The sequence below is a fragment of the Megalops cyprinoides genome, chromosome 18, assembly GCF_013368585.1.
Source record: "Megalops cyprinoides isolate fMegCyp1 chromosome 18, fMegCyp1.pri, whole genome shotgun sequence".
NCBI lineage: Eukaryota > Metazoa > Chordata > Actinopteri > Elopiformes > Megalopidae > Megalops > Megalops cyprinoides.
Window position 1 is genome coordinate 21,110,114 of NC_050600.1, and position 11,374 is coordinate 21,121,487.

Sequence of the window (11,374 nt, forward strand, 5' to 3'; positions counted from 1 at the left end):
ATTATTGAAAGGTACCGTGTTCAAAACTCCTGGTTAAGAAGGAATTAAAAAAACCCTTGAGGCTGAATAGAAGAATGTCTGAGACTGTCAAGTGGGATATGGGATAAATTTTATTTAAAAATTTAAAATAGAACACAAGAAGCCTGTTCTAAATACTGCTATTTCCCCCCCTTTACATAAATTCACAGTACAACTAAGCAAGCGCAAAGAAACATCCCTGTACAAATAAGCTTATTTTATGAGACTGAAAACTTAAAATACATAAATAATGCCAGATTCTTCTTCTTTTGTAAGACTGTATTGTGTTGGAAAGACTGGATTATGCTAATGCCACCCTCCAGGCAAACCTTAAAATTCATCCCATTTAAAGAGCAACGAAGCCATGCGTGTTACCTTGCATTCTGAGGCATTCTTGCCGTGCAGCTTTCCTCGATATAGGCTTGCTTCTTCAACAGTACACCCCCATACCAGAACGCTCACTCATATGGGAGAGAATACCCAACAATGCCTGAATATTTTGTAGTACCGGCGGTCATTGGCTTGTACATTGTATGTACTTGTACATACAAAATGTACACAAAATGTCCACTGTATGCCACAAATTCAACCACTGCAACTACTGTACAGCTTCATGTACGAACATAAATACACCTTTACTGCCTTTGAAGTAAATCTCAACACCGCATTGAAAATGGTGTTAAAATATCCTGCAGTGGTTGATGGCCTTCTTGCGGGTCCCTCTCTTGGCCTGGTTGATGGCCGTGCGCACGGCGCACTCAAACACCTGCTGCACTCCCCGGTTGCTTAGCGCCGAGCACTCCAGGTAGCCCTTGGCGTGGATGTCGTGCGCCAGGCGCTTGCCCTCGGACGAGGGCAGGCAGTTGGCCCGGTGCGGGCCGGACTCGCGCAGGTCTGTCTGCGTGGCCACCACCAGCACCGGCACGTGGGGCAGGTGCTCGCGGACCTCGCCGATCCAACGCTGGCGCACGCTCTCGAAGGAGTTGGTGTTGGCCACCGAGTAGCAGAGGAGCACCACGTCGGCCTGCTGGTAGGACATGGGGCGGATCTGCCGGAAGGTGCTGCTGCCGGCCGTGTCCCACAGACCCAGGCCGATCTGCACGCCGTCCATGAACACCTCCACGCCCAGGCTGTCGTACACCGTGGGCTTGTAGCAGTCCGGGAAGGTCTCCGAGGTGAATCGCACCAGCAGCGCAGTCTTGCCCACCCCCGTGTCGCCCACCAGCACGCACTTTATCGACACCTGCGACGACCCATCCATCTTCGTGCGCCTGCCGGGCACCGACTCTCTCTCTTAAGCCAATGAATCCCCAGCCCTTACAGCCAGGTGAAAGGGGCCGTGGGCATCACAAAACTATTGATTTTGATGATCGATCGCGGTTTACCGTGGACTAACAGTTGGATCTAGAGATCAAACCCAGGAGAATGGAGCTATAGTACAGTGTTTTCACCCTTTTATGTGTGCCAGACCGAATTCCCACTGTTCATTCCTTTCTCTGAGGCAGAATGTATGCTGTGATTGTTTCTCTCCAGCCAGGATATTCCACAAGAAAGGCCTTTTTCTTCATGACTTTGTCTCCATGGACATCTGTTGGGATGACAATGAAAGTTGCATAAGTCGGAGAAGACAGAGCTGTCTTCTGAAAATGTCATTTAAACAGAAGCATTTTAGTTTTGCTGTTTTTGCGACCTTCACCCTCTCAAAATTTTCGATGCTTTGTTTACACACTTGATTGCTGTAAAGTAAAACAGATCAGACATCCTTCCCATTTACCCTGAAAGTGAGACCTGCTGATTCTGCTCAGTTACATTGTTACTAATAACACTTATAAGTTACTTAATGTTCACTGTTCCAGGACGGGACGCAATCAGGAGATCTGAATAAATAATGCTCACAATGGTGCACCAGGCAGGCCTTAGCTCTGTAACAGATGAATTTGGGAGCATTTACACCTGGTCTTATCAGCCGTGGTCGGAACCAAACACTTCTTGCGCATTTACACCTGAAAAATTACGCAAGATTATTGGATTTTTCTTTTTCCTCGTAATATGTAACTCATACCCTAATGGGTGCAACAGTGATCGTAGTTCACCTGACAATGTAGGTTAACATTTTTAAAATTAAGGTAAATAACATTTAAAAATGGTTTTATTACTATCAATTGCTTATTTACCGATAAATCTACCGAGAATTAATTTGAGATGTTTCTCGGTTTGTTGTTTCCGGTAGCGAAGGCAGTGTACTGACACTCTTGAAACAATGTTGGGTGCGGCGACCTCGTTGCCACAATGGTGTATAGAAGCTTGAGGGTGTGCACTAGAAGCCAGGAGTGGTTGGAGCAACATCATCCTCCCTGACGACAATGTCTACCTTGCCTAATTTCTTGCTTGTCAGCGCACATAGTGGGATATGAGAGCCGCTGTACCCAGTATTGTCAAAGAGCGTTTGTGCTTATATGTGGTGTTTGTAAATGCGAGAGATTCTCAAAGGAGCGTGCTTGTTGAGTAAAGTAAATCGTCAAAAAGAGTTGGAAGCATTTACACTTGCCCTTTACATGGCCATAATGCGTCCTCGCCGACTTCGTGGAATGGTTAGACAAATCCAAACACGATCGGATTGAAATGTCTTTTTAGATCTTGCATCAGTAATTAGACGTATTCAGTCCAATGACACTGACTTTGCCTCTGTAGAAAAAAAAATACATATTTTGTAACCAATACAACCGAAGGTGCAAAATTCCTTATGCTGGGTTACTTTGTTTATGTTTAGTATATACTTTGGAAAGTACTTAACGTGTTTGAATAAACTGGGTTTACAGTCTTCTCTGGGTGGTAATCTCGTGACCTTAACAGAGGATGTGGTGTGGTCCTGTAAATTCTGATGCCAGTGATCAGATACAAATCTTAATGTTTATGCGATCACAACAAACTCTCCCTTAACCCTGTTTTGTACGCATGCAAGAAGTTTGGACATTAATGAAAACTCAACAAAGCAATTTAAGTAGATATCTTTCAAACTGGGGCAAACATGGGGCCAAGTGCTTTTGCTCTCATCTGAGTTGTGGTTTTAAGAATAGGTGACGGCCATCTTGAATTGCTTTGTGCAGACATAACATATACATGCATACTATGGGTATGTTATGTAGAGTATGGAAGATTTGATGTTACTTGTTTTATTTCAGGGCTCTATTTCAGATTAAGAGTCTTTACATGCAGCTTCAGGTAGGAACTGTCTTAAAATTATATTTACACTCCAAAGATGAGGAAATTGGAAGATATCTGCTTAAGTAAGTTAGTCTAAGGCATGTAGCACTTCACAAAATACGAACACAAGCCTGATTTTATTCTCCAATCTGATATTTCTTGATAGGACTACTGTAACACAGACATACGTGCTAATGTTTGTGATACGTGCAAGAACATAAACTCTAAATTATCTCTATTTGTGGTTTAGTTGCATACCTCACATATTATTGTCTGTTTTGTTAGTTTTTTTTCACTCATTTGTAAAGGGTGTTTTCCTCCTATAAAGTTCCCTTTATAAGGCTACACAAAGCATGCCTTTTAGGCTTTCCTTATGGATCTCAATGTGTGAATTTATACTTTGATCAGCAAACTGTCAAAAAGTTATATATACTCTACGTATTAAAATTCTATCAGGTCAAAACAAATGCTAAACTGACCAGTGAGACAAAAATGATGTCATCATCTTTTGATTGCTTGAAAAATCAATCCCTCTGAGTGAAATCTTGCTGTTTACATGAAACATCATCTTGTGGGCTGATTTAGTGAACAAAGAGGGAGAATTTTAAATAAAAACCTGCATGCAATCATCAAATGACATGTCCTAGCATCAGCTGAGAGGGGAACTCTCAGTTCCTTTATCTACATCTTTCTTTCATCTGCTCTCTACCATTTTATAATCCTACAATAAATCTTGATGAACGCAGGTCTGTTGTATACTATATCCTGTAACCCCTAAGCACTTTATGCAAGGCTTAGACAAGACAATTGCAAGCTTGAGGAACCTGACATACTTTAAGGGAGCAAACAATATCTCCCAGTTGAGTTGTTCAAGTAGGTCTAGGACCTATAAAATCAGGGGGATGCATGTGCCACCAAGCCACAGGTTCCCAAACTTTTCTCAACAGTTTGCAGTAGATTATTGTGTTCGACACTGCATTCCACAGGGAAATAGATTGCATTGTTCAGTTCATTTTTTGTTAACTATCGGGTGCTGTTGAGGCAATTATCGTGGCTCATTAGACCTTATTGACCCACTCAGGAGCATGAGTACTCGAAAAGAAAAGTGTGGAGTCTAAATAATTGTCACGGCATGAAAATTCAGCTAAATCACTAACAAAACCAGTATGTGTCTAAAAGACAATCACAATGAGCTGGATATAAAATGAGGCCTACAAACAGATGAACCTTGTGATTTTGACTACGTGGAACGACCAGAAAGCCCCATAGTCGGCTTGAGGAATATCTGTTGCATGAACAAAAGCTTGATGACTACTTGTAACAAATGTTTAAACTTATTTTATGCACACATTTGAAAATATAATTTTTAAAAAATTATTTCAAGGGTAAACTGAATGAAGTTTGTCAAAATATGCCTGTAGAAATATATACCCACCAACACATAAGTCTTTATTTTACAGCTTGCTATTATGTTCTGACATATTCTAAATATGTATCACATTTTGCTTAAAGAAACTGAACCATTGAAAAAGGTTCAATAATAATCTTTTGGCTTAATTGCAACAGAAACATTACAATGGCTGTTACCTTATTGCTTTGAACTCTGCGGTCTCAGTTTCTTTCTTAATTCATCTTTCATACCATAATTTCTGTGTCAGCACTCTTGCTTCTTTAAAATGTCCTTCACAATATAAATCATTTCCATTCAGATAATAAGCATCACAAGATAGACTATTATGAATACATACACTTCTTATCAGTAAGGCCAACCGAAGCAAAATTTGGATGCTTACCCTTTCATATGTGATGTTGTTTTCATATGCGACTGAAGTATGGATGCTGGCCTCAGTTGTGACAGTAACCGTTCTTGAATAAAACACGACTCTCGCTGCAAGGCAGATCAAACTGAGGATCTTTCGCAGGTGTTTTTCCAGACGATTAAGCGTCAAAACGTCTGTAATCTTTGATGGAGATTTTAATCAGCTCAACGAATGCACTGTAGTGGGCTTGAGCGCCTCACCAGCATTTTCACAGTTGGGGTATGCAGCTGCGAAGACAGAAAAAAAAGAAGGGGAAGTGACTTTTTTTCTATGCCAGTGACATGAATCATTTTGCTACGTTCAACAGCTACATGGAGGTGTGGTCTTCTGCACTTATCCAGAGCAACTTAAAAAAAAAGGCAAGAAAGTACATCTAATAAAGGCCCTTTTAGGACTGAAAACTTCGTAACGTGTATCAGGATTAAAAATTACTTGAATTATGCTGTATATTCATTTGTGAAGACAATGTCTAGCAGTGGATTTAATGGGACGTTACAAACTATTCATTAACATTCCATGCAGTAAGTATTTCAGGATGTGCTAGCAGAAACTGAGCTACCTTTGACAGAGATGTTAATAAACACCATTGCTGGCATGGCAGTTAGATGTATTACGTTCTTTTTTTTTATACCCAGCCATAATTTGTGAATTCTTTTTTAACCAACATCTTTAATATATACTTATTTTAAAACATAGCACAAACACTTTCAAGTATAGAACAGTATGGTGAAAATTTAATTTTCATGGAAAGTATATATCAAACTGAACTGAACTTCTTTCAAATGGAGGTGAGCTCTGAGCAACTTCTAAATCATATTTTCATCTATGTGTACATAGCCACACTGATCATTAAAAAGTATTAATTAGACAAAGGCTTATTTTTACCTGAATTAGTCCTTTTTAACCAAACAACCCCAGAAATATAAATTATGAGTTGAACAAATGTTACACATACAGGGAGCAACCCGCATTTCTCAAAAGTTAGCAACGGCTTGCTGTCATTCTCATGCCACTTCTTGTAGTATGTGTACATCTTTCAACAGGGGAGAGTACTGCTCTGGCGCCTCCCTCAGGAGAGAGAATGCACATCCGTCCTGTTAATGAAACAAAGCTACTTGCACGTTAATATGGTTATTCATATTATAACATGTATTTATCTTTGTTTTCTATTATTTTGATGTGCTATAACAGATTTAGCTCATATATGATCTTATACACAATACAAAGTTTTAATTTAATTAATTGGAGTAAAAAATAGTTAAGTTGGAAAGGCATTCTATCTATGACACCTTTGACAATAAGAACCTTCTGAATAAGCATACACATACGCACAGTCACACACACGCGCACACACACACACACACACGCACACAAACACGCTAAGAAATACCTTGTGTGTCCCGACACATGCACTTCTCATGTATAGCTACTTTCCTTTTTCTGATAATATTTACATTATTGCAACTTCTACTACATTTACACCTTCGGAAATCATCAGAATTTCCATACATATGTTGTACATACCTACAGCGTGAGGGCAATGAAGGAATGCATTCTAATGAGTGCAAGTGTTTTGTTCAGTGCAAACCTATATTATAAATAAAAATCATGTGGTAATCAGAATGTAGGCCATGATTGTACATTCTGAAGACTGCATACCTATAGTGCATGTACTGCACCCACAAACAGTGCAATGATGGAGGTATGCAGTTGTAATGAGTGCACACCTACAGTACTTGCAGTATGAAGGTAGGCAATTCCTTCCTACATTTTACATATACTGCGCATACCCACTTTAAAATTACAGAAGGTATGCAATTTTAATCAATGCATAGTTTCATTGTATATGTACTTGCCTAGAGTACGTGTGCAATGAAGTTATACATTTCTAATGTATAATATTTCCGATTGCATGTCTCTGCATCGCTTATTCATGTATTCTGCCTCTGTTTGAGCTTCGTCCATTTTACAAATATCACAGTATGTTCGGTATACAGTATTCAGTATTAAGTCTTTGGAATGCATGGCAGTGTGTGTACACATAGATCATTGTCTCCTTGTTGCCCTCTTTGAATTGATTTCTAAAACCATCAGACTCATTAAAGTGAAGTAAGCCCTCACAGGTCTCCTTGCCAGACGTTTAGTGCTGATGAATTGGGATCAACCTATCCCGCACCACTCAGGGTAAGAGAGTCTTTGGCAGTTCTTTAGATCAGATAAAAAATTTAGTTCTCTGTTCATGGACAACTTAAGAGATTTCCTGCAGCATGATGTACCGTGTGAACATTTGCAACTCCCCTTTTATTACTTATTATTATTTATATTTTGTTATGTATTGATTTCATTTTATTGATTGTCATTTGTTTGTATTAAGGAGTTTTTCTCCTAAAATGCACCATTTTTTCTCCTGGTTCCTCAGAACCCCCTTCACCAGCAGTTTTGGCATGAGTACAGCATGTTGCTAGCCCCTCACTGCCATGATCAGTTGACATATCCTTCAACAGCCCTCTCCACCTGGCTAAGCGCCAGCTTGCTTCTTGTCTGTTCATGTTAGTTCTTTTTACCCGTTTTCTCTAAATGAGCACAAAAAAACTGGATGCACGTCAAAGGTATTATCTACATGCCTTGTAAACACACGACTGCGCTCTCTGTCACTCTGAACTTCTGTACGCTAAAACAAAATGTAAAAATGTACATGAAAATACAGAGAAAGAACAACATGAAACTTGGGAAAAATCCATGAGAAAACAGAAGAGAAACCACAGAGCACTGTTATTGCTGAAAAACCAAATTCATGGCTGTCCTCTATCATTTCACACAGAAAATCGGTTATGTGACAAAGGAGGAAGTGAGACCAAGTAACCAGAAATGCATGGCACTTTACCAACCAAGTGAAATCGCATTAGCCTTCTCTTCGCTATCAACAAGAGCCAAACCTGACCAAGGTCCTTTTGAGTGTCATATCTAAGCTGACACACACCACACCCAGCAGTGAAATATATATAATGCCTGTGGAGAGCCTCTCATCTTCTTAAACTCAGGACTGGCCCCAGAGTCACTCACCTGGTAACTAATCACTACAATTCAGACAAATGCATGGTTTGCAGCTAGAAATGTGGAGCTCGGGCTGAGCCTATGAGAAGTGCTATTTTGATGTTGCATCTTTATACCATTGATCACGAATCACAGAAATAAACATTAATGAGAAAAAATATGAGGGAAACGATTTTGGGCAGGTGTCCAACACAGCTGAACACTCTTGTTTTGGGATTTTCCACTTTCCCAACTTACAGCAGGGCCTGTCTGAACTCAGAGCAGCTGCCCACCCAGGACTCAGAGCAGCGAAACCTTGGCATGCAGAAGTGGAGGTATTTTTATCCTGTTTTGTCAGATTATCTTTGCTGTTTCAGTGCACTCGTATATATGTTCAATACTTTCTTGAAGATATTATACCATACAGTGTCATTTGTCTCAAAATAGCTTTGCACATTTTTAATTTGAAAAGCCACAGCGGTTTGCACTTCTATCCAGCCCAGAAGCACATGACGAGACATTGATCAGGTGACATATTTCCTGGGCAAGCTGTAGGTTTGTTAATTTACCCATGTATCATAAATCAGCACCATTTGAGGTCTGAGCATCAGCACTGCACCAACACGCACAAATCAGTCCTTGGGGTTGTCTAATGAGCTCCTACCATCAATATCCACCTAATGGCGTATCTGTATCTATCTCTATCATTAACCCAACTATGCTTCACATATTTTGTCACATTCAACAATTCTTTTCACATTCCACATTAATTCATTACACTAGTAACTTCACCAGGAATTCTCCCTCCAGGACTGAACGCACTACCTCTCCACTACCCCACACACATTCATTTGTTGAGTTGACCTTTTTCCCTGTAACACATGGGTGCAGCGACTTACTGTTTCTAAAACATAGTTACCAAAGCACACAGATGTTTTCTTTTTACAAATTTCAGTGTAATATTCTCTACAGCAGGCCCCCCCATCCTCTTCCACAGGGTCCTTCACACTGGCTGGCCCTTTCATCCTCTTCCCATCTGTCCTGCCAAAGCACACAGGCCATTTTTTAAAACCCATAAACAATGCTTAACACAAACTTCAAACTGTAAAAACTCCTTGGAACATCAGATGAGTTTTCTGCATTTTCCAGAAAGCCCTCAGAGAGTGATCAGACCAAGACGTTAAGGTAAGCCACCACATTCCCAATGTTCATCTGCACATTGGAAATGAACACCTCTCTCAAAGATGTGGCCAGTTACATTCTTTCATCTTCCTTGTAATTGTATTAGATTCACTTTGTACTTTTACTCCGTGAGTCACACCGAGTAGCATTATCTGATAAATAACAAAATGTAATGTAAAGAAAAAGGACTAATCAGGGTTCCACGTAAATTTAATAAAGTATATATGTTAATATAGAGCAGCTGAATGTGACTGAGCACAAAAGCCTTTAGCATATGGAAAAAAACTACTCACAATCTACTCTGCCAAATGTCAAAAGGAGATAAGGCCCACAGTAAAGTCCAAAAAGCTGGGGAAATTAATTACATTTTTAAAGAAACAAAATTATCAGACATGGACCTGTCTGGAATGCAGTATTTCTCCTCTAATTCAACAATAGAATTCATCACTCTGCAAAAGTGCTTTAATGAGACTTTATAACCATCTGATAGCCTATGCATAAAAGGCTAACAGTGTGCCAGTTTTTGATATTGCAGGAAGTCCCATTTCTTTGTAAGCAAGGTCCAAACTGAATGCTCACAGCTAGCTAGCACAGGGATGCTCTCTTTAAATAGCTCCAACAAGTCCTCCCTGACCAGGGACCAGAAGATGCTACTGAACTAGATAAGCAATCCTTCTATCCCAGGTGACTTCCTGGTATCCAGCAAGTTAATTAAAATAGGGTTAAACAGGAGGCTACTTGGTTATGATGTGTGGCACTAAAAAACTATTCACAGCACCTGCCTTAACCCCATTTTAATAACCCTATTTTCGTAATAATAACTGATATACAGACTATCCAGAGCTTCAGACAGCGAAAGCCAGCACTCTGTTAAGTGACTCCATTTCCTCATCCTTATCTGGGGCAGATCCTGGAGGAAATGTTCAGCGTCCAACAGCTCCACCCCAGCCTCTGCCATGCCAATGTCAGGGCAGAGCTCCACCGCCTCCCTCTAGACATCCTCAGGTTTGTGATGCTGTCAACAGGGGAGAGAGCACATGTCGGCTTTGTGCAGTTCTCTTCAAAAGAGAAAGCAAACCAGAAATACTTAGGAGGTGCATCCGCCACTGATATTAAGTTGAACAATGACCTGCCTATACTAGTGTATGCAATTGATCTGCTGGCATATACATTTTTTTTTCCATGTTCAGGGCCTTAGACAGCCGGGTGCTGAAGTTAGGCTCAAGTGCAGCTCCCTCACTGCCGCTCCAGTGCACCTGGGAGATGTTTACAGCATACTGTTACCACAAAGATTTTGAGTTAAAAACAAAACTTGCATCATAACCTCCAAAGAAATTGGTCTTTTTCTTTTGTCATCTAAAAAAAAAAAAAAAAAAAAAAAAAAAAACACAGTGAATTTGTGAAAAGTCATGAATATGCTTTTAATGAGGGTATGGTCACATCTAAAGTAACCATACCGTGATCCAAGAACCCTGCGGGTGAAATCAGTAGTCTGGCCCCAGAGATCAAGCGGAGTTTAAAAAAATGAAATATGTAACACTGCATCAAGATCAAAATACTGCTGTTTATAAACTGCTTGTAGTTTATGATCCCCTGAGATGTACCTATGTACACACATCAAGTATTTCAGAATTATTAATGGCCCCTACCCAACACACAATTATTTTATCATGACCCTTTTGAGCATATAGTTTCATTTTGTAAAAGAAAGATTGTAAGGTTGTTGTTGGAGACCACTTCTCCACCTCCCCACTTCCTCCTCCTCCTTCTCCTCCTCCTCCTCCTCCTCCTCCTACTACTACTACTAATACTACTACTAATAATAATAATAATAATAATAATAATAACGACCATACGTGCATATCCTAAACTGTGGCGAGAGATTCTGGTTAATTTTTTTCACCATATGCATAATGCAATATAATACGGTGGTGTGCGAACAACCATACATGAAAAATTAACGCGCCTCTCTTCGCGAAGTTACGGTAAGTAGGTAGTCTCTCCAGTGGAAGTTTTTGTGCTGTTTTGGAGACTCCCGCCTCTATTCGGTTGGTTAGTCATACTGGATTCAGACCAAGGGTGGCGCTGTGCGCTCTTTTTTCTGTAGACATTGTGGA

General features: G+C 40.2%; 1 protein-coding gene across 1 annotated transcript; it reads right to left on the minus strand.

Moving 5' to 3' along the window:
• Window positions 1–697: 697 nt before the first annotated feature.
• On the minus strand, window positions 698–1,279 carry LOC118793704 (rho-related GTP-binding protein RhoH-like). The gene has a single exon (XM_036551958.1). The coding sequence runs from the start codon at window positions 1,277–1,279 to the stop codon at window positions 698–700; it is 582 nt and encodes a 193-aa protein (XP_036407851.1).
• Between the last annotated feature and the right edge of the window lie 10,095 nt (window positions 1,280–11,374).

What these genes read in the sequence shown, in the direction of transcription:
- LOC118793704 (XM_036551958.1), bottom strand. Translation starts at nt 1,279, where the DNA reads ATGGATGGGTCGTCGCAGGTGTCGATAAAGTGCGTGCTGGTGGGCGAC.